General features: G+C 41.8%; 1 protein-coding gene and 1 long non-coding RNA gene across 2 annotated transcripts in view; one reads left to right on the forward strand and one right to left on the reverse strand.

Moving 5' to 3' along the window:
- Positions 1-13,779: 13,779 nt before the first annotated feature.
- LOC125484007 lies at positions 13,780-24,346 on the reverse strand. Its single transcript, XR_007262868.1, has 2 exons — positions 24,162-24,346; positions 13,780-15,255 (listed from the first exon to the last, which is right to left on the reverse strand). It is a non-coding gene; the product is annotated as an uncharacterized LOC125484007 (long non-coding RNA).
- LOC109936473 (EMAP like 4) overlaps positions 23,441-24,422 on the forward strand; it is a 277,428-nt gene continuing 276,446 nt past the window's right edge. Inside the window, exon 1 of the mRNA XM_048601028.1 lies at positions 23,441-23,708. Within this exon, the coding sequence (XP_048456985.1) occupies positions 23,684-23,708 (25 nt within the window). The 5' untranslated portion in view covers positions 23,441-23,683. The remainder of the gene's footprint in view (positions 23,709-24,422) is intronic.

Raw genomic sequence — 24,422 nt, forward strand, 5'->3', positions numbered from 1 at the left:
ATAATCAATGGTAATCCCCAGTAGGGGATTCAGTGATGGTACTCCCATTGAATGTCAAGGGGCAGTTGTCAGACTGTCTCTTATGTCATTCCCTGGCATTTGTAAGGCACGAATGTTACTTACTACTTAACAGTCTAAGCCTGGATTTTGTCCCAATTTTGTTGCATTTGAGTATGGACAGCTTCAGTATCTGAGGAGTCACAAATTGTCCTGACCATAGTGCAATCATTGGCAAACATCCCCACTTCTGACCTTATGAAAGAAAAAAGGCCATTGATGAAGCAGCTGAAGACATTTGGGCTTAAGACATTACCCTGAGGAACTCCTGCAGAGATGTCATGAAGCTGAAATGATTGACCTACAATAGCCATTGATGGTATTGCTTGGACAGGACTCTGTCAGTATCTGAGTTGTCATGAATAGTGGTGGACGTTGTTCAATAATCAACTAATATCTTTACTCTTGACTTTGTGATGGAAGGAAGGACATTGATGAAGCAACCTACAATGGCTGTGACTAGGACACTGTTCTGAAATACTCTTGCAGAATTTTTTTTTTATTATTCATTCACAGAGTGAGAGGGTCACTGGCTAGGCCAGCATTTATTGCAGTCAAAAATTAACCACATTGCTGTGGGTCTGGAATCACATGTAATCCAGATCAAGTAAGGATGGAAGTTTCCTTCCCTAAAGATATTAGTAACCAAATTGGTTCTTCCAGCCAGTTATGCCAATACCCCATGAATGAATACATTTTGAAAAAAAGGTATTGCAGTGAGTTGTTGGATTTGGCAAGAAATAGTCTGGACCTGGTAGCATTGTGTAACTTCTACAAGTAATGCACCCAGATTCCCCTGTCTGCACCTTTCAAACTCACAACTTGTACTACCTAGAAAGATGAGAGCAGCAAATGCATGAGAACACCACTACCTACAAGTTATCCTGCAAGCCACATATAATCTGACTTGGAACTATTCCGCCATTCCTTTATAGTCACTCAGTTAAATTCCTGGAACCCTTTTCCCAACAGCACTGTGAACATACTATAGACCAAAGACTGAAGCAGTTCAAAAAGACAGCTTACCCTACCTACATGAGGGCAATTAAGGATAGGCAATAAATGTTGGGCCCAGACAGTTATCCTCATGCCCATGAATGAATACATTTTTGAAGTGTTGCGGTGAGTTGTTGGATGTCACTAGATAATTATGTTGATAGAAATGGGGTGTAGGGATATGGGGAAAGGGCAGGAGATTGGAATTATGGAACGGAACTAGTGCAAGCACAATAAGCTGGATGATCTCTTTTCAGGGCCTTGTAAATTCTGTGATTCTGAATCTGTGAATCTGAAATGCTGCTGCATTCTCTCTTGGATATCTGACAATCTGCTAACTTGTTGCAACGGGTGATTCCAGTGGTGGCCATGCCTGCATATCCATGACGCAATAGAGAGATGGAATAGATATTCTGGAGAGAGGAGACTCTGTGATGGTCTCTGTGCAGATTTGAGACAGAGTCGTCCTTGCTCCTGGACTGTAACAGAAGACTTTTTTTTTCTTATTCATTCACAGGATGAGGATGTCACTGGCTAGGCCAGCCTTTATTGCCCAGAGAGCAGTTAAGAGTCAGACACATTGCTGTGGGTCTGGAATCACATGTAGGCCAGACTGAGTAAGGATGACAGTTTCCTTCCCTAAAGGACATTACTGAACCAGTTGGATTTTTCGGACAATCGGCAATGGATCCATGAACGTCATTAGACTCTTAATTTCAGTTCTGTTAAAGTTGAATTCAAATTCCACCATCTGCCGTGGCGGGATTCAAACCAAGCTTTCCAGAAAATTATCTGGGTCTCTGGACTAACAGTCCAGTGATAATACCACTAGGCCATCGCCTAGTCTTGACTAGTCAATCCACCCAGCATTCCAGTGTGTATTCTCATTAGCATCCTCCTGTATGCCAATCCATTAAATTCCTCATTTGAATCTTCTGCAGAAGAACTTATCTATGACCTCATCCTCCAGGGAACTGCCACACAAATGATTATTTCCTCTTGACCTGACCACAGTCCACTACTGACTATGACTCACTGGCACTGTGGCTCAGTGTTTAGCGGTGCTGCCTCACAGCACCAGCGACCTGGGTTTGATTCCAGCCTTGGGTGATGGTCTGTGTGGAGTTTGCATGATTTCTCCTGTCTGTGTGGGTTTCCATCAGGTGCTCTGGTTTCCTCCCACAGTCCAAAGGTATGCAGGCTAGGTGGATTGGCCATGCTAAATTGCTCCATAGTTTCCGGGGATGTGCAGGCTAGGTGAATTAGTCATGGCAAATGGAGGATACGTGAATGGCTGGGTCTCGTTGGGATGCTCTTCATAGGGTTGATGCAGACTAAATGGGCCAAATGGCTTCTTTCTGCACTGTTAGGATTATATGATCGATTCATTGATTTGTGTTGACATCTGAGCTTACGAAATTGAGTATCAGATGAGATGACTCAACCACTTGGTCAGTGCTGCAATAGTACTCTCTCTTCTTATCTTAGGACTGCATGGCTGGATGTATGGCAGCTCTTGGGTGTCTGCAAGCAGGAAATCAATAGGTGCAAGGTTTCGGTTTTAGGAAGGGGGAGTGCAGAGCAAAACAATAGGTTCACAGTCAAATCATCAACATCTTGCCCAGCAGATGGATAGATGTAATCTAAAAAAATGCTGGAAGTACTCAGAATGTAAGGGATTATCCATAGTAAGGAACAGAGCTCATGTTTCAGATTGAAATACTTTTTCAGCAGAACAGCAAGATAGCAAAATGTGGTAAGCTGTGACCTGAGAAAAGATGTAAGGCAGAAACATAAAATTATCTGCAATATTCTCAGCGACACAGGATGCCACAGCCTGGGCAGGATATGGAGGTGTCCTTGTATCCTAACAGTTCTATTCTGCTCCTTTCTTTTGTGTACAGTGAACACACTGACCTTGACACCTCCATCAGCTCACTCGACTTCTTGTGACACAGCTGCTGGTCCAGACTAAGCACTGACCTCCCAACCATCTGTTTCTATTCCCTTCTAAAGTGTTATTGAACAATCCCAGCTCCACTTACTTTGCTTCAGCTGTTCTCTTCTTTCTTTGACATTAGCTCTTTTTAAATTCTACATCTGCCTGTATGTTTGCAGCCTGTATGGGTAACTGAGCACGTCAATCTATCCAATGATACATGGACCATATGACATAGGAGCAGATGTCCGCAATTTGGCCCATTGGGTCCGCTCCATCTTTCGATGAGATCATAGCTGATCTGATAACATGCATCTCCACTTTCCTCCCCTATTCCCGTGACCAACAATTTCCAAAAAAGACCACACAGTGTAGGAGCAGAACTAGACCCAATGATTACAGGATTCTCAGTCTGTCTATCCCTATGTTCAGACATTAAACGAAGAGTAGAGTTGTTTTATGGGTGGAGTAAAATAATTGAAATGTTAAAATATGTAGACTGACAGATGGTGGAATTGGTAAATTCTGTTTTTTGATTAATGAACCATAAATGGTGGACATTTGTAAGACAATAATACAGAGACATTAACACTGACCTCAAGATGTAACAGCTTATTTCACAGGTCTGACAGGGAAAAAGAGGGGGACAGATTAGACAGCAAATCACCTAGTTATGTTTAGCTTGCTACTTGTGCACAGCACATGATGCCAGTGTCAAAACTGCATTGATACTTTACGTGTGGGTAGCCCAAAGTTAGAATATCATTTGGATGGTGCCTCCTCCAAATTTATTTAAACATAATAATTTTTATCTAAAAATATTTCAAAGTATTCTAAAACTCTCCTGCTAAACCTCCAATTTTCCATTCTCTATAAGTATATATATTTATTTCCTTCCATGGGAAAGATGTTGTTAAACTTGAGAGGGTACAGAAAAGATTCATAAGGATATTACCAGGACTAGACAGTTTGAGTTATAGGGAAAGGCAGAATAGGTTGGGTTTTTTTTCTCTGGAGAGCTGGAGGCTGAGGGATGACCTTATAGAGTTTATAAAATCATAAGGGGCATGGAAGGGGTGAATATCAAAGGTCTTTTTCCTAGGGTGGGGGAATCCAAAACTAGAGGTTTAAGATGAGAGGGGAAAGATTTAAAAAGGATCGGAAGGGTAACTTTTTCATGCAGAGGGTGGTCCGTGTACGGAACAAGCTACCAGAGGAAATGGTGGAGGCTGGTACAATTACAACATTCAAAAGGCATCTGGGTGGGTATATAAATAGGAAGGCCTTAGAGGGATATGGGCCAAATACTGGCAAATGGGATTAGGTCTGATTGGGCTGTCTCGTTGGCTCAGATGACTTGGACTGAAGGGTCTGTTTCCATGCTGTATGACTCTGACTCTATAAGCTTAATAAAAACTTACAAGCCTTTATTCTGTCACACATCAACCACCAGGTTACCCAAGATCTCAGTTCTCCTTCACATATTATGAATCCTGATCCTCAAAGCCTGAAAGTAAAAATGATTAATTATATTTAAATTACTTTATGGCCTCACCCTCTTTATTTCTATCGTCTTCTCTGGTCCTATAACATCCACATCATGCATTACCCACTGCCATCCACAGAACTCTCCTTTCCATTGACCTGCCTTCTTGTCTCCTCCTTCCCATTCTTCATCCCATCATTGGTGACTATATCCATCTGGGACCATGCTTGGCTTATCTTCCTAATCCTTCTAACTCTCCACCTTCCTTACCACCCTTATGGCCTTTCTTAAAACTTACCTCATTGACCGAATGTTTGGTCATCTTTCCTAATACTTCTTGTTTAAGTCAGGGTTCATTTAATGTCTTGGGACATTTGTTACATTAACTTCCCTCCTTTGTCCTTGAGTGGGTCAACCCTTTCTCTAGTTACCCTCTTGTTCCTTATGTATGAATAAAAGGCTTTGGGATTTTCCTTAACCGTGTTTGCTAAAGACATTTCATGACCCCTTTTAGCCCTCTTAATTCCTCATTTCAGATTGGTCCTACTTTCCCGATATTCTTCCAAAGCTTCGTCTGCTTTCAGTCGCCTAGACCTTATGTATGCTTCCTTTTTCCTCTTTGCTAGTCTCCCAATTTCACCTGTCATCCATTGTTCCCTAATCTTGCCCTTTCTATCCCTCATTTTCACAGGGACATGTCTGTCCTGCACTCTAATCGACCTCTCTTTAAAAGCCTCCCACATATCAAATGTGGATTTACCCTCAAACAGCTGCTACCAATCCACATTCCCCAGCTCCTGCCAAATTTTGCTATAGTTGGCCTTCCCCCAATTTAGCACTCTTCCTTTAGGACCACTCTCATCTTTGTCCATGAGTATTCTAAAACTTACGGAATTGTGATCACTATTCCCAAAGTAATCCCCTATTGAAACTTCAACCACCTGGCCGGGCTCATTCCCCAACACCAGGTCCAGTATGGCCCCTTCCTGAGTTGGACTATTTACATACTGCTCTATAAAACCTTCCTGGATGCTCCTTACAAATTCTGCTCCATCTAAACCCCTAACACTACATGAATCCCAGTCAATGTTGAGAAAATTAAAATCTCCCATCACCACCACCCTGTTGCTCCTACATCTTTCCATAATCTGTCTACATATTTGTACCTCTATCTCACGATCGCTGTTGGGAGGCCTGTAGTACAGCCCCAACATTGTTACTGCCCCCTTCCTACTTCTGAGTTCTGCCCATATTGCCTCACTGCTCAAGTCCTCCATAGTGCCCTCCTTCAGCACAGCTGTAATATCCTCTTTGACCAGTAATGCAACTCCTCCATCCCTTTTACCTCCCTCTCTATCCCACCTGCAGCATCTATATCCTGAGATATTTAGTTGCCAATCTTGCCCTTCCCTCAACCAAGTCTCAGTAATAGCAATAACATCATACTCCCAGGTACCAATCCAAGCCCTAAGTACATCTGCCTTACCTACTACACTTCTCGCATTAAAACAAATGCACCTCAGACCACCTGTCCCTTTGCGTTCATCGTCTGCTCTCTGCCTACTCTTCCCCTTCGTCACACTGATTTCATTATCTAGTTCCTTACAGGCTTTAGTTACTACGTCCTTACTGTTCACTAATCTCCTCATTTGGTTCCCATCCCCCTGCCACATTAGTTTAAACCCTCCCCAACAGCATTAGCAAAAGCACACCCTAGGACATTGGTTCCAGTCCTGCCCAGGTGTAGACCACCCAATTTGTAACAGTCCCACCTCCCCCAGAACCGGTCCCAATGTCCCAAAAATCTGAACCCCTCCCTCCTTCTCCATCTCTCAAGCCACTCATTTATCCTGCCTATTCTTTCATTTCTACTCTGACTAGCACGTGGCACTGGTAGCAATCCTGAGATTACTACCTCTGAGGTCCTACTTTTTAACTTGGCTCCTAACTCCCTAAATTCTGCTTGTAGGACCTCATCCCATTTATTACCTGTATCATTGGTGCCTATATGCACCACGACAGCTGGCTGTTCACCCTCCCATTTTAGAATGTCCTGCAGTCGATCTGAGACATCCCTGACCCGTGCACCTGGGAGGCAACATACCATTCGGGAGTCTCGTTTTCGACCACAGAACCACCTAACTACTCCCCTTACAATCAAATCCCCTATGACTATAGCCCTTCTACTCTTTTTCCCGCCCTTCTGTACAGCAGAGCCAGCCATGGTGCCATGAACCTGGCTACTGCTGCTTTCCCCTGGTGAGCAATCTCCCCCAACAGTATCCAAAACGGTATACCTGTTTTGGAGGGAGATGACCACAGGTGACACCTTCACTGCCTTCCTGCTTTTTCTCTGCCTTTTGGTCACCCATTCCCTTTCTCCCTCAGCAATCCTGATCTGCGGTGTAACCAATTTGCTAAACGTGCCATCCACAACTTCCTCAGCATCACGGATGCTCCAAAGTGAGTCCATCTGCAGCTCCAGAGCCGCCATGTGGCCTAACAAGAGCTGCAGCTGTACACACTTCCTGCACGTGTAGGAGTCAGGGACATCAGCTGCGTCCCTGAGCTCCCACATTGAGCAAGAGGAGCATAACACGGGTCTGGGATCTCCTGCCATTTTTATTCTTAAGCAGTGGCCAGTGCCCAAATATATCAGTTCACTCACCTTCCCAGAGCGCAATTCGACCACTCCCACTCAGCTCCGCTGCCGAAATGAAGAACTTACCTTTTCGGCAGCCCCCTGGTCCTCGCTTTCACCGCTCCCGCTGCTGCTGCAAAAATGGAGGCCACTGATTCCACGAGGTAATTATTTAAATGGGAAACTTACCTCTTCGGCAGCCCCCTGGTCCTCGCTCTCACCACTCCTGCTTTCCTCTTCTGTGTTCATACCCTTCTCCTCAAAACACAGATACAATGAAATGTCAAAGATAAATTTCTCTTCAACTATGTACAGCCACCTTTAAATCTCTTCAACTTTCATAACATATCTTGAAATGTTCAAAAACTGTCTCTTCTTAGTATAAGTAAAGATTTTCATCAAAGGCACTGCTGCAGAATCATTCCTCTGTCACCACTCACCTTCCAAATCGTTTCCTGCCTGTGGGGCACTATGCAAGGCTCAACATAATCATATTAGATGAATCCCAGCCAAGATATTATTACAGGATTATGCACCTGTTACATGCTATTCACCTTCCATATTGCTTCCAGCATTTGGGTCCAGGCAGACTCGCAACATCACATTGTAACAGCAGTTATTTTCTGGAATCGCTTGTCAGAACAAATGGAGGAAACTGTGAACATTTGACCACCATCTGCCTTCTTCATCTACATATGATGGATGATACAGAGTCATAACAATGTCATTGGAAAGAAATCACAACAGCCTTTTTTGGGCAGAATTTCAGTGGAAGGCCACACCCCATATTTTATTTGCCATTATTTTTTACACTGGCCAAACTTTTTCTCGGGAATGTTTAGCGCAAAAATCTCATTTTCATTGTGAGTTGACCTTTGTTTTGTAGTGTGGCATACTTGCACGTTAACGGCACAGATTAGGAATAGATCAAGCAAATCAGAACCGGATATCCACAAGGCACTCAGCGCTTGACAATATTGCGTACTAATGCTTGATGTATATTCAGAATGACAGATATCGACCTCACATTATCCCAGTAGCTCCATAGTAATTGCCTACTTAATTCCGAAGTCAAATCCTACAGCTGAAAAACTGTTGCTGTTGCATAGTTTACCAGAGATAGACCTTGGGAAGGAATGCTGAAAAAGTAAGTTTAATGTGTGCGGAAAAGATAAGTGAGTAAACATAGGACGGAACTTACTTAGAAGAACATCCCTCCTGATGGGAGGATAGGAAGTAGGGGCCACTTTCTTTGACCTCATGGGAGCTGCAGCACACAAAATTATGGTGGAAATTTTATGTACGGCAGGAACATGTCCGACTTGCATTCAGGAAATAGGTATGCTCTCAGCAGCCTATCTCCCCATCAACTGCTGATGTTAGACGTAATGGTTGTAAAAGAAAATTTAGAAATATTGAGGGCAGAATGGTGACATGGGTGCTGAGACACTGCTGTGCCAAGCACGTCTTCACAAAATATCTTTTGTTCACTTGAATATTTTATGTGCTATTGGCATTTTTGGGACTTCCATTTTGGAATGCATATTACACTGAAATATTTCATTGTTATTGTTGAATAAAGAGAATTAAGAGCCTTCTGAAGGGCAGTAAATGCTGGCCTAGTTAGCAATGCCGAGATCCCACTTTTTTAATATATAAAAAAGGAACATCTCACTGCTGTAGGCAATAATATGGTGGTGTGTTTGGATCAGTCTTTACTGATAGTAACGTGTGCAGCATGACTTGTACTCCCAAGGCAATGTGACATGGTGCACATAAGTTACTCGGCAAGTTGATTGGTCAAAGCCATTGATGGGTGTGGGAAGTGATAGCCTGCTGGTGTAATCTTGAATTTGACAATGCAAGCAACAAGCAGACAGTTTGTTCATGGTTGTTTCATTGACTAGAGTGTCAGTGCAAAGCTTGTATCTTTGATGTGGTCATCATCTCTTTTGATCTCATGTGAGCAAGATCCATTCCCCTTAGCTTTCTCGGTTATACAAGACATACGCAATGAGGTGACTCCAGATTGAGGCTGACAATTGGAGCTCTGTAGGCCATAACACTTCAAGTCTATGTATATGTATATGAAAATACATTTTTATGAATAAAGTATATTTTTAAAATTTAAAAGTGCAGTTTTTAAATGTGATGATGGCTTCTGTCTCTACCACACTTCTAGATCCCTGCCATCATCAATGTGGAAATAATTCTCTTCAACTTTCCTCTAATCCTTCTATAAATTACTTTAAATTCCTATGTCATGATTACTGATCTCACTGCTAATGAAAGTAAGACCTTCCTATCCACTGTATACGTGTCTCTTGCAAACTTCATAATTTTCTGTGTTTCAGTTAAAACTGCGTCCCCTCTTTGGCTGTTTTAAACAATCCCAGTCTATTGAATCCTTCCTCATACATAAAACTCTCCTGTCCGGACATTAAAACGAATTGTGCTTCTAATCTACTCTGTACCCTATCTACCATGAATAGATCATTTCTTGTAATGTGGTGAGCAGAACTATATGCAATACTTCAGCTGTAAACTAACCACTGGTTTATAAAGTTTTTGTGTAACCTCCCTGTTCTTAATTTATTTGCATCAGCATATGCCATTGCTACTTTAAAAAAATCAATAATACAGACCATTTCTTTGTTTAATTTGCCTTCATATACATGAAGAATCAAGAAGTTTTATTAGATACAGTATAACTTTCAATTTATCTAAATTATGGTTTCTGAATGTGTACATATGTTCCCTTTGATATGTCTACTAAAAGGTGAAATGAACCATAGTTTCAAGCATCAATAGGAAAATGCTAATTCTTTCAATGTGTGTTCAAACTGTAGTTAATACATAACGAATTATTATCAAGATCTACATTTTGAAAGACGTAATCACAGAATTTTCAATGCATCATTTTAGTCCAGTTACCAATTTTCCTGGAGCATCAGAAGATAGTGATTTCAACTACGTAGCTACTTACTCAATTGTCACTGCCTCATCATTGATAATCTCAGCACATAGAGAACATTTATTGTCAGGAAAACTTAGTAAATTCAGATGAATAACTGCTTGAAATGTTGAATAAGGCTCATGTCAGAAGCCATTAAAATGATGAGCTGGCCTTGCTAGATGCCTCAAGGCATGTTAAATGCTAACACTTAGTTGGCTCAGCTTGAGCCTTGTTCAGGATAGATGAAGGAGGCCCTGGGGAATGTCATAAGCAAATCACTTTTAAAGGACTTTGCTAAAGGTTAAAACATTTTTTTTTGATAGAAGCCCTACAGTGGGGAAACAGGCCTTTCAGCCCAACAAGACCACACCAACCCTCAGAGCATCCCACCCAGACCCATCCCCCTATAATCCACACAATCTAATCTACACAACCCTGAACACTACAGGCGATTTAGCATGGCCAATCCACCTAGCTTGCACATCTTTGGACTATGGAAGGAAACCGAAGCATCCAGAGGAAACCCATGCAGACACAAGGAGAATGTGCAAACTCCATACAGACAGTCACCCGAGGGTGGAATTGAACTTGAATCCCTGGCACTGTGAGGCAGCAGTGCTAACCAGTGAGTCACCCTAACCTTTAAAAAGACTGAAAATGCTTCTATCAGCATTGTAAAGCAGGGTAAAGTGAGAATTAAAGGACATTAAATGGTGTTACAGCAGTGATGTTCTCATGCCTGTTTCGCAGATACAAATGGAAACATGGAAGGATGGATGTCCCATTTGGAACTTCAGCAGCAACAAAAAAAAAGTTGCTGGAAAAGATCAGCAGGTCTGGCAGCATCTGTGAAGGAAAAAACAGAGTTAACGTTTTGGGTCCAGTGAGCTGAGCTTTTCCAGCAACTTTGTTTTTGTTCCTGATTTACAGCATCTGCAGTTCTTTCGGTTTTTATTTGGAACTTCAGCAGACCTAATCATGAAAATGATAGGGTCTATCCAATTCAATTCCTGTACAGTACCCCAACTCAACATCAGACACAGGGAAGGACAGCTTACTTTAGATAATTCAGCAATGTAAGAGCAAAGATGTAAAACTAAAAAAAAAGCTGATAACTTCTCAGGGAATACCACAGCCATTTTGGTAAGAAAAATCTGAGTCTGTAGATAAGTGATGAAGCAGTGTAGCATCCAAAGCCTTGTATCCAAAGTGCAGATGTTATTTATGAGGCAAGTGCAGTAAAACTTTGCTAAATGGCACTGTTCATCATAATGCAAGATACCTGGCATGAGGTTGTAGTTGGGCCCTGTACTTAGGAACAGATGTTAAACAAGATGATATGGATTAAGAAAGCTTCCAAGTAACGACCATTTTATCAATTCAGTTAGTCAAGGGGCTGTTTACAAAAAAAAAATCTACCAATACATTTCACATTTGTGGCTGAGTCATCCACACTCTTACATAATTCAAAATTCACTTGAATTTGGAAATAGCTCCTTTAGATTGGAAAAAGCTAATGTAACTCCTTTATTCAAAATAAGAAGGAGACTGAAAGCTGGAAACTATAGGCCTTTTTTAAAAATTCATTCCCAGGATGAGGGCATCACTGGCTAGGCAGCATTTACTGCCCATCCCTCATTGCCCAGAGGGTAGTTAAGTGTCAACCACATTGCTGTGGTTCTGGAGTCACATGTAGGCCAGATCAGGTAAGGATGGCAGTTTCCTTCCTTAAAGGACATTTGTGAAACAGATGAGCTTTTCCAACAATCAACAATGGATTCGCAGTCATCATTAGACTCTTAATTCCAGATATTTATTGAATTCAAATTCCACCATCTGCCATGGTGGGATTTGAAACCAGGTCCCCAGAATGTTAGCTGGGTCTCTGGATTATCAGTCCAGCAATAATACCACTAGGCCATTACCTCCCCAAAGGAGAGACATTTCACATAATATCTGTCATAGGGAATATGTTAGAAGCTACAGGATGTTATAGAAGGGCACTTAGATAAGTTCAAGGTAATCAGGCATAGTCAACATGTTTTTGTCAAAGGGAAATCATGTTTAACTAATTTATTAGAACTCTTTGAAGAAGTAACTTGTGCTGTAAATAAAGAAGAACCAGTGGATGTATTGTCATTAGGTTTCGAGGAGGCATTTGATAAGGTGCCATGTCAAAGTTTATTGTGGAAAATAAAAGCTCATGGTGTAGGGGATAACATATTAGTATGGATAGAAGATTGGCTAACAGGAAGCAGAGAGTATGAAGAAATGAGTATTTTTTTAGGCTGGCATGATGTCACAAGTGATGTGCCACATGGTTTGGTGCAGGAGCCTCAACTCTTTACAATTCATATAAATGATTTGGATGAAGGGACTGAAGGTATGGTAGCTAAATTTGCTATGATGCAAAAATAGGTACGAGTGAGCTGTGAAGAGGACGTAAGGAGCCTCCAAAGCGATATTCATAAGTTGTGAGTGGGCAAAATTTGGCAAAGGGAACACAATGAAGGACAGTGTGAAATCTTCAATTTTGGCAGAAAGAATTTTATAAAAGTCTAATTAGTGAGAAGTGCAGAGCTCTGAGACGCGAAGAGATCTGAGTGTCCTGGTGCATGAATAACAGAAGAATAGCATGCAGGTACGGTAAGTAATCTGAAAAGCTAACAGAATGCCATGTTTTACTGAGGAGAATCGAATGAAAGTGCACTGGTTACTGTACTTACAGAAGCTTACTAATATGTTGGAAGAAGTTCAGAAAAATCTAACTAGACTAATACCTTTAATCCTGCAGTATTTTCTCTTCACGTGTTTAGCCAGTTCCCTTTTGAAAGCAATGATTGATTCTGCCCCACCACACTTCCAGGTCACATATTACAGATTTTAACCATGTGTTGTGTAAAACAAATTGTCTGAAGTTGCTACTAGTTCTTTTACCAATCACTTGAAATTGGTTTCTTGATATTAATTTCTCTGCCGATGGGAACATTTTCTTTTTATTTGCTTTAGATAGACCCCTTGAGACTTTGAATAAGTCTACAAAATCTCCTGTCATGCTTCTCTTTTCTGAGGAAAACAGCCCCTTTTCCAATTCCATGCAGATCATACTCCATCAGACATTAGTGACTTTAGAATATTGACATATAAAAGTCACTGTAACACATTGTGGTATAATGTATAGTTACTTAAGAAATCTCAAAACTGATAAATAGAATTCAATAGAACATAGAACAGTACTGCATAGTACAGGCCCTTCAGGCCACAATGTTGTGCTGACCTATTATCCTACTCTAAGATCAAACTACCCTGCGTACCCTAAATTTTACTATCATACTATCATATCAATACAAGTGCATGTGAACTTTCAGAAAGTGTCTCACAAGTTGTCTCACAACAGGAGCCTCACAAATGCAGCAATGTCAAAATTCAGGTAGGAGGCGAAATGTCGCATGGCTAGAAAACTGGTTTATGGACAGAAGCTGATTTTACTCAGATTAAAGAAAGACTGCAATTGTCTGTCCCAGGCAATACTGTTTAGTCCTTTGTTGGCTTTGATATGTATCAATGACTTGTGTTTTGGTCTTGACAAAATTCACTGATGATACAAAATTGGGGATCTTGACACACAGAAATGCAGATTGCTTAAAAACTTCAGGTAGATGTAATCAGATTGCAATAATTGACAAAATGCAGATCCAATTCAATTTGAAGAAATATAACTTTTAATATGTTATATGAAGAAAAGTCAAATGAACAATTACATAGTGAAGCGAAACACTCAATAAATAGACAGTGACATAGGATTGATTTAATTTGATTTGATTTGATTGTAATTACGTGTACCTAAGTATAGTGAAAAGCTTTGTTTGTGAGTAGTACAGGCAGGTCATAGCAAGCAAGGACATACAGATCATTGGGTGCTTAGACAGAGTGAGGCATGCAGGTTACACCGCACAGAAGGTAGGCAAAGCAAAATCAATAGTAACAAGGTCAGAATTATTTGACATAAGACAGTCCATTCATCAGTCTAATAACAGCAGTGAAGAAGCAGTTCTTGAACCAGCTGGTGCATGTGTTCAAGCTTCTATATCTTCTGCCTGACCGAAGATGTTGCAGGAGAACATTACTGGAGTGGGAGGGGTCTTTGATGATGTTGGCAGCCTTTCCGTGGAAACAAGAAGTATAAATGGAATCCATGGAAGGTAGGTTGGCTTCCATGGTAGTCTGGGCTATGCACACAACCTTCTGTAGTTCCTTAGGGTCCTGGGCAGAGCAGTTGCCATACCAGGCTGTTAAGCACCTGGGTGGAATGCTTTCAATACTGCATCTGTAGAAATTGGTGAGAGCCCTTATGGACATGCCAAATTTTCTGAGCTGCCTGAGGAAGAAGAGGCATTGTTGTGCCTTCTTGACCGTCTCATCATGGGAAGTCCAGGACAGGTTGTCAGTTATCGTCACTCCTAGGAACTTGACACTTTCAACCCTCTCAACTTCCGTTGATATAGATAGGGGCGTGTTCTCCTCCGTTCTTCCTGAAGTCAATGATCAGTTCTTTTGTTTCGCCGACATGAGAGAGAGGTTGTTATCATTGCACCAAGTCATCAAGCCCTCTATCTCTTTTCTGTACTCTGACTCATTGTTTGATATCTGTCCTACCGCTGTGACGTCGTCAGCAAACTTGTAAATGGTGTTTGTTTGAAATTTGGCAATACAGTAGTGGGAGTACTGTAGGGGCATGAGGACACATCCTTAGGGGGCTCCAGTGTTGAGGGTTATCATGGAGGAGGTGCAGTTGTCTATCTTCACTGACTGTGGCCTGTGGTTCAGGAGGCTGAGGAACCAGTTGCAGAGGGCAGAGCCAAGGCCTAGGTCACAGAGTTTTGAGATCAGTCTGGATGGGATTATGGTGTTGAAGGCGGAGCTGTAGTCGATGAGTAGGAGTCTGACGTAGGTGTACATGTTGTCCAGATGTTCCAGGGATGAGTAGAGGGTTAGGGAAATAGTATCTGCTGTGGACCTGTTACGTCAGTAGGCAAATTGCAGTGGATCAAGGCAGGCTGGGAGGCTAGAGTTGATGTGGACCATGACCAATTTCTCAAAGCTGTTCATGATTATGGAGGTCAAAGCCACTAAGGCATTAAGGCATATTGCATATGCTTTTTGGGTTCACATATGTCATTCTGAAATATGCAAATCCAGGAAAATGAAAGAATAGTAATGCTTATATTCTATAAATAGAGGCAAAAAGTACAAGTTTAAAGCAGTTATAGTAAATCTAGGTAATTGTTAAAGCAGTCTACATGGTATTCTATGGAGATTTTGAACACTCGAACATAGAATGTTTTCTTAAATCCGTGAAGAACATATATCACAGATTTGCCAGAATGCCCCAGGGGATAAGAATGCTTTATCAAAAGGCATGAAATAATGACACAAAACATCCTGAGAATTTGCATGACACTGTAGGGACCCACAAATGGTACAAAGGAATGGCAATATGAAGTAGTTTACTGACACCAATAATTGTCACTCCATAGTTTTGCAGTACTGTACATAAACAATTAGAAGGTAATTATGCCATATGCACTATTCAATTTATTCGACAATTTACCAGAATGTATATAACTCAGCTTCCGGTTACCTGCAGTGCTCAACTTCACCAGACACGAAGACAATAAACATATCTTTTTAACAATCCAAGCATATATGTTCTAATATCTCTACTTTGCTCATTGTTTCAATCAATTAAGTAAACCAATGACACACAAACTTGGAAAACATTTTAAACCACTGACTCAGAGAAATGTTAACATGATATTATGTAAATTTTAAATTTACTCTAAGCTTATGTAACGTTAACATCAGCTAACTCATTTTACACCCTCACTGACCATAAAAATAAAAATTAACAATTATATTCTTCCTGAATTTTCAATAATCTTGTGACTTGGATTCCAATCAATTTATTTTCTGGACTTGTTTGAATTACAATTTTCCATAATGGAAAAAAGGTGGCAGAGTAATAAATTCAGTAATTTTATGTATTTTAGAAATCATCAGATTTGCTAAACACCAGTTTAAAAAGTTGTTATCAATTGTATGGGTGTACTGTTAGGGCCTGTCTTCTGTGTGAATTAGAAATTCTGTCACTGACAGCAAAATGAAATATTGTCCTGTGTCTGCATGAATATAGAATAACAATTCAATAGCTTTTCTTCTGAATAGTTGTTTTTGACTTGAAATATTAACTCTGTTTTTCTCTTTATATAGATGCTAAGTATTTCCAGAACTTTGTTTTTAGTTTTCAACATTGACAGTATTTTTCTTTTTTTCGAGAAATGAAACGTTACATTTCAAAAATACCTTCTTAGAAGATCAACATAAAAGACACCTTAAAACTATTTTTATAAAATAAAAATCTTGTAGTCAGCTGTGGCTTAGTGAGTACAAATCTTCTCTTCCAAGATGTTCTGGTTTCAAGTTCTACTGAGAGTCACAGAGTTATACGGCATGGATACAGACCATTCAGTTCAACTCGTCCATGCCGACCAGATATCCTAAACTGATCCAGTGCCATTTGCCAGCATTTGACCTATATCTCTCTAAACTCTTGTGGTCCATGTACCCATTCAGATGCCTTTCAAATTTTATAGTTGGACCAGCCTCCACCACTTCCTCTGGCAGCTTGTTCCATCCACGCATCACCTACTGCATCAAATGTTGACTCTCAGGTCCCTTTTAAATCTTTCCCCTCTCACCTTAAACATATGCCATCTACTTTTGGACTCCCCCACCCTGAGGAAAAGACATTGGCTATTCACCCCATCCATGCTTTTCATGACGCTCTAGGAAAAAAAAGCCCCAGCTTATTCAGCCTTTCCCTACAGCTCAATGCTCCAATCTCGGCAGCATCCTTGTAAATCATCCCTGAAGTCTTTCAAATTTAACAACATATTTCCTATTGAAGGGTGACCAGAAATAAATGCAGTATTCTGAAAGTTGCTTAACCAATGTCTTGTACAGCTGCAACATGATATCCCAACTCTTAAACTCAGTGCATTGACCAATGAAGGCAAGCATTCCTTCTTCACCACTCTGTCTGCCTGCGACTCCACTTTCAAGGAACTATGCACCTGCATCTATCGGCCTCTTTATTCGGCAACACTCCCCAGAGCCCTACCATTTAATGGTAGACGTCCTGCTCTGATTTGCTTTACCAAAATGCAACACCTCAGATTTATCTAAATTAAATTCCAACTGCCACTCCATGGCCCATTGGCCAATCTGATCAAGGTCCTACTGTACTCTGAGATAACCTTCTTCACTGTCCATTGTGCCACCTATTTTGGTGTCATCTGCAAACTTATTAACCATACCTCCTATATTCACAGTTGAATCATTTATATAAATGATGAAAAGCAGTGGATCATGACCTGATCCTTGCAGCACACCGCTGGTCAAAGGCCTTCAGTCTGAAAAACAACCCTCCACCCTCTGTCTCCTATCTTCAAGCCAATTGGCTGGCTCCCCCCGGATTCCAAGTGATCTAATCTTGCTAGCCAGTCTACAATGTGGAACCTCGTCGAATGCCTTGCTAAATTCCACACAGATAATGTCTTGATTGATTCATTTTATTGTCTCGTGTACCAAAATACCACCCTACCTTCATCAATCTTCTTCGTCACTTCTTCAAAAAACTGAATCAAGTTAATGATAAATGATTTCTCATGCACAAAGCCATGTTGATTCTCCTAATCAGTCCTTGCTTCACCAAATGCATGCAAATCCTGTCTCTCAGAATCCTTCCAACAACTTACCCACTATTGACGTCAGGCTCACCAGTCTATAGTTCCTGGCTTCTTTACTGCCTTTTGTAATTTATGGCACTACAGTAGTCAACCTCTAGTCTTCCAGCACCTCACCTGTGGCTATCAATGATACGAATATCTCAGCCAGGGACCCAGCATTCTCTTTCCTTGCTTCCCATAAATTTCTGGATACATCTGATCAGCTCCTGGGGATTTATCCACCTTTATGTGTTTTAAGACATCCAGCATCTCCTTTTCTGTAATATGGGCACTTTTCAAGATATCATTATTTATTTCCCCAAGTTCCCTAGCTTCCATATCCTTCTCCACAGTAAATATTGACGTGAAATACTTGTGTTGCATTGTACCCATCTCCTGTGGTTCCACATATAAATGGCCTTGTTGATCTTTTAAAGGACCTTGTTTTCTCTCCTAGTGACTCTTTTTTCCTCAATGTATTTGTAAAATCTCCTTGGATTCTCCTTAACCTTATTTGCCAATGCTATCTCATGTAACCTTTTTGCCCTCCGGACTTCCCTCCTAAGTATACTTCTACTGCCCTTAAACTCCTCTAGGGATTCACTTGATCCCAGATGTCTATACCTGATATATGCCTCCTTCTTTTCTTGATCAGAGCCTCATTTTCTCTAGTTATCTAGCATTCCTAAAACCTACTAGCCTTGCCCTTTGCACTAACAGGATCATACAGTCTCTGAACTCTCATAATCTCATTTTTAAAGGCCTCCCATTTTCCAACCATTCTTTTACCACCAAATAGTCTCTTCCCATCAACTTTTGAAAGTTTCTGCCTAATACTAACAAAGTTGGCCTTATTCCGATTTAGAACTTGAACCTTTTGATCAGGTCTATTGTTTTACATAACTATTTTAAAACTAATAGAATTATGATCACTGACTCCAATGTGCTCCCGCACTGACACCTCAGTCACTTGCCCTGTCTTGTTTCCCAAGAGAAGGTCGAGTTTTGCTCCTTCTTTAATAGGTACTTGCACATATTGAGTAAGAAAGTTTTCTTTAACACACTTAATAAATGCCTCTCCATCAAAGCCCTTAACACTATGGCAATCCTAGTCTACGAAAAGTTAAAAATCCCCTACCATTACAACCCTATTAATCTTACAGATATGTGAGATCTCCTTACATATATGCTTCTCAATTTCCACTGACTACTGGGCGTGTCTATAGTACAAACCCAATAAGGTATTCATCCCTTTCCTATTTTTAAGTTCCACCTATATAACTTCACTGGACGTTCTCCCAGGAATATCCACCCTAAATTCAGCTGTAGTGTTATCCTTAACCAAAAACACCACTCCGCTCTTCTCTTGCCCCCTTTCTATCCTTCCGATACTATCTTTTTTTGAATACAAAGATCAACATTTAAACTCCAGTGTAATACTGAGAGTGTTGCATTGCCAGAGGTATTTATCTTTCAGCTGAGATGTAAGGCTCCAGTCCTGAAGAAGGGTAAGACCCAAAACGCTGACTGCTCCTTTCCTCCAGATGCTGCCTGGCCTGCTGTGTTCTTCCAGCCTCCTGTTTGTCTACCTTGGATTCCAGCATCTACAGTTTTTTTTAATCTCCATTTGATTATAATTGGGCGCAGTAAAAAAAATCGAAAGACACTTTTTCTCTAAAGAGCAGTGTAGTTTTCCATAGCGTCCTCGACATTATATATCCCTTACTCAACATCACAAAAGAAATTATCTTTTCTAAATTAAATTTGCAAATTATCTTGAATTTCTAGAATGTCTTGTCATTATATCACACCACTCTTTGTGAGAATTTGGAGTGTGCAAATTAGTTTCCTGGTTTCCTACATTACAACAATGACTAGAAGTTGAAAATAATTCATTGGCCATAAGACAGTTTAAGGCATCTGGTGATTGTGGAAGTTTGTTTTCTTCAGTTTTTTTTAAGAGTTCTTCATCAAAATGTACTAATTGGGATAATAGGCTGTGTCATTGCACCTCGTAAAATAAAACAGAAAATGCTGCAGAAACTTAGTAGGTCTTCAGGTTTCGAAGAAGAGCCATAATGGACTCAAAACGTTTCTCTCTCTACAGATGCTGCGAGACCTGCTTGGTTTCTCCAGCAATTTCTGGTTTTAGTTCAGATCTTCAGCATCTGCAGCATTTTGCTATTAGTTTAGTATGTTATTGCCCGATGCTCTTTACTATCTTCCTCAATGCAATACACTCTTACATATATTTAAAGTTCTTTGAGAAGATTTGTAGCTCAGGTTGTGGATGAGGTTGTAGACTTGCTCCCTGAGCCGGTGTATTTGGTTGCCTCCAGTGAAGTGCACTGATGATGTTACCAAGCAGGGTGACTAAATGTCTGCAATCAAACACACCATATCCATAAAGCTTCCATTGGAGTGGAACATGTCTGCAGAATAAGCAGGAAATTGTTCAAGCTCCATCACCTCCAGTTCGAAAGCAAATTAACTTCTGTCATCAAGCTTTGGTACGCAGACGATGCTTGTGGGTACAAATGTTCACAGGCAGATCCCTAAATAATTACTGATATATTCATGGAGGTGGATGAGAGAACAGGGTTTAGGCTAAACATTTGGAAGCTTTTTCCCACTGCGCAACACTGTCCCAGATTAATAAGATCTATGGTGAACTATTAGACAATCTAGATCAATTGTCATTCCTTGGAAGACCTCTTTCAGCGAAGGAAAACACCATCAATGAAATTTATTATCACCACCATTGCGCTAAAGCAGCTCTTGGCCACTTGAGGAACAGAGTGTTTGATGGCAAAGACCTCAAACCTGGCAGCAAGCTCATTGTCTATAGGGCAGTAGTGTCCTCTGCCCTTCTGTATGTGTGAGAGACATAGACATTGTACAGCAGAAATCTCAACTCTAGAGAAATATGACCAACAATGTTTCCACAAAGTCTTGCAAATTTATTGGCAGGATAAGGCTCTTGGAAATTAGTGTCTTCTCTCAGGCCAACAGCCTTGAAGCACCAGTTACTGACAATCAGCTGTGTTAGTCGGGCCATATTATCTACATGCCTGACAGAAGACTTCTAAAACAATCTCTCTACTCTGAACTTTGTTGGCAAGCAGTTTGCAAGAAGGCAGAGCGAATGCTTCAAGGACATCTTCAAAATTACCCTGAGAAAATGCAGACTCGTGTGAATTTAGAGTCATAGGGCCATAGAGGTGTACAGAATGGAACAGACTCTTTAGTCCAACTCGTCCATGCCGACCGGATATCCTAAATTAATCAAGTCCCATTTGGCAACATTTGGCCCATATCCCTCTACACCATTCCAATTCGTATACTCATCCAGATACCTTCTAAATATTGTCATTGTACCAGCCTCCACCACTTCCTCTGGCAGCTCATTCCATACATGCACCACACCCTGTGTGAAAAAGTTGCCCTTCAGTTCCCTTTTAAATCTTTCCCCTCTCACCTTAACCCGCTGATTTTGGACTCCGCTACACCGGGAAAAAGACCTTAGCTATTCACCCTATCCATGCCTCTCACGATTTTAAAAATTCTATAAAGTCACCCCTCAGCCTCCAATGCTCCAGGGAAAACAGCTCCACCCTATTTAGCCTCTCCTATAGCTCAAACCCACCAACCCTGGTAACATTCTTGTAAATCTTTTCTGAAACCTTTCAAGTTTCACAACGTCCTTCCTATTGCAGGGAGACCAGAATTGAACAGTGTTCCAAAAGTGGTTTAACCATTGTCCTGCACAGTGCAACATGGCCTCCTAACACCTAAACTCAACGCACTGACCAATAAAGGCAAGCATACCAAACACCTTCTTCACTATCCTGTCTACCTGCGGCTCCACTTTCAAGGAACTATGAACCAGCACCCAAGGTCTCTTTGTTCAGCAACACTCCTCAGGACCTTACCATTAAGTGTTTAAGTCCTGCCCTTCAAAAATGCAGCACCTCACATTTATCTAGAACAAAGAAAATTACAGCACAGGAACAGGCCTTTCGGCCCTCCAAGCCTGCGCCGATCCAGATCCTCTAAATAAACCTGTCACCTATTTTCCAAGGATCTGTATCCCTCTGCTCCCTGCCCATTCATGTATCTGTCTAGATACATCTTAAATGACGCTATCATGCCCACCTCTAACATCTCCGCTGGCAACGCGTTCCAGGCACCCACCACCCTCTGCATAAAGAACTTTCCACACATATCTCCCTTAAACTTTTCCCCTCTCACCTTGAAATCGTGACCCCTGGTAACTGAGTCCCCCACTCTGGGAAAAAGCTTCTTGCTATCCACCCTGTCTATACCTCTCATGGTTTTGTAGACCTCAATCAGGTCCCCCCTCAACCTCCATCTTTCTTATGTAAATAATCCTAAGCTACTCAGCCTCACTTCATAGCTAGCGCCCTCCATAACAGGCAACATCCTGGTGAACTTCCTCTGCACCCTCTCCAAAGCGTCCACATCCTTTTGGTAATGTGGCGACCAGAACTGTACGCAGTATTCCAAATGTGGTCAAACCAAAGTCCTGTACAACTGTAACATGACCTGCCAACTCTTGTACTCAGTACCCCATCCGATGAATGAAAGCATGCCGTATGTCTTCTTGACCACTCCATCGACCTGCGTTGCCACCTTCAGGGTACAATGGACCTGAACATCCAGATCTCTCTATATATCAATTTTCCCCAGGGCTTTTCCATTTACTGTATAGTTTGCTCTTGAAGTGGATCTTCCAAAATGCATCAAAATGCATCTAAATTAAACTCCATCTGCCACTCCTCGGCCCATTGGTGCATCTGATCAAGGTCCTGTTGTACTTTGAGGTCATCTTCTTCACTGTTCACTACACCATAAATTTTGGTGTGATCTGCAAACTTCCTAAGCATATCTCCTATGTTCACATCCAAATAATTTATATATGACAAAAAGAGCAGACCAAGCACTGATCCTTGTGGTCTCAGGCCTCCAGTATGAAAAGCAACCCTCCACCACCAGCCCCTCTGTCTCCTTCCTTCCAGATTTTCTTACCCAAGACTCAAGAAACTGGAGAAAGAGCATCCACAAGGTTACCAACCATCTTGAGCCTCTCTCACAGGCACAGGTGGAGGTCAAGCATGAACAATGGGAGGCATGTATGAAAATCTGAGTATTCCACCAACCTGCCCATCTGCAGTAAGCTGTGTGGATCCAGCAATTGACTGTTTAGACACCTCAGCACTCACAACACTGGAGTGGAATCATCTTTGGTCTGAGGGGACTAAAACCTGCCCAATTTTAACCAGATCACAGGGCTTAACCTAGGGCCACCATACCTGAGGCAAGGGGAAGAGATTAAGAATCCTTCATGGTAACCTAACGCAGTGTGGGAATTAAACCCAATCATCCAGCACCACAATCAGCCATGCAGCCAACTGAACTAAACCTGTCCCCTCCGCCAGTAGACAGGTATACATTGCTCAGAGGTGGGGTCCAATGGAAAGGAGTAGGAACTACAATACCCAGCAGGCATTAGGTCCAGGCAAGCGCACGCGCAGTCCTCGGTGTGCGTAAGGGGAAACGGTGGCCGCGAGGGGATCAGCGCGTTTTCGATACGGGGTGGGGAAGGCGGGGAGGAGGGAAAATGTGCGGCTGTGACTGACGAACAAATGAAGCTGAGGCGGCGGTGTGGGTTTTTCACCAGTCAGTGTGAATCTGAGCGCCGTGTCCGGGGAGGGAGGAAGAATTTAAATTAAAATAAAAAGAGGCGAACGGAGAGGCAGAGCGGGGTACGGCACGACGCCCGTCAGGATAGGCGCAGGAGATGGACGGTTTCGCCGGCAGTTTGGGTGAGTTATTAAAAACATTTTTTTTTTAAAAAAGAGGAAAACGCAGCCCGCAGAGGATAGGATGAGATTTTAAAAAAAACCGCTGGTGGAGGGGAAATGGGAAGATTTAAATCGAGAAAAAGGGAGAAATGTCTTCTGTCGGGTTCCGTGCTGTGTGTGTGTGAGTGAAGGGATTTCTTTAAAAAAAAGACAAAATTGGAATCCCGGGGTTCTCCTGTGAACTTTTGTGTATTTCTTTCTGTAAAAGTGTCAAGTGTTTTTTTTGTTGTTGGGAGTTAGCGGGGTTCGGGATTACAGGAGCTGACAGTGGCTCACAGCGCTGCTTTGACATGGCCTGAGTCGGGGAGGGAGGGAGGGAGGGGGTGCTATTTACTGGGAAAGCCGGGCGCTCGCGCTCTCTCTTTCTGTCTCTTCCCCCAGCGCTGTCTTTTCAGGAGGATGCTGCTTTCTGACCTGGTGTTTTTAAATCTTCTCTTCGGTTTTTTTTCAATTTCCCCTTGCGGCCGGTTGTGGATTTTGCGGCGGCGCCGCAACTCGAGAACCAGGTCCGAGCGGCTCCGCATCGGCGGGCACCCCGCCTCCGAGGTCCTAGCGCTCACCGCACGGGCAACAATCTCTTACCTTCACCCAACTCTCTCTTCCCCCCCCTACACACCTCCTTACATTGACACCTCCTTACATTGACACCTCCTTACATTGACACCTCCTTACATT

The sequence above is a fragment of the Rhincodon typus genome, chromosome 9 (assembly GCF_021869965.1).
Source record: "Rhincodon typus isolate 14 chromosome 9, sRhiTyp1.1, whole genome shotgun sequence".
Classification (NCBI taxonomy): domain Eukaryota; kingdom Metazoa; phylum Chordata; class Chondrichthyes; order Orectolobiformes; family Rhincodontidae; genus Rhincodon; species Rhincodon typus.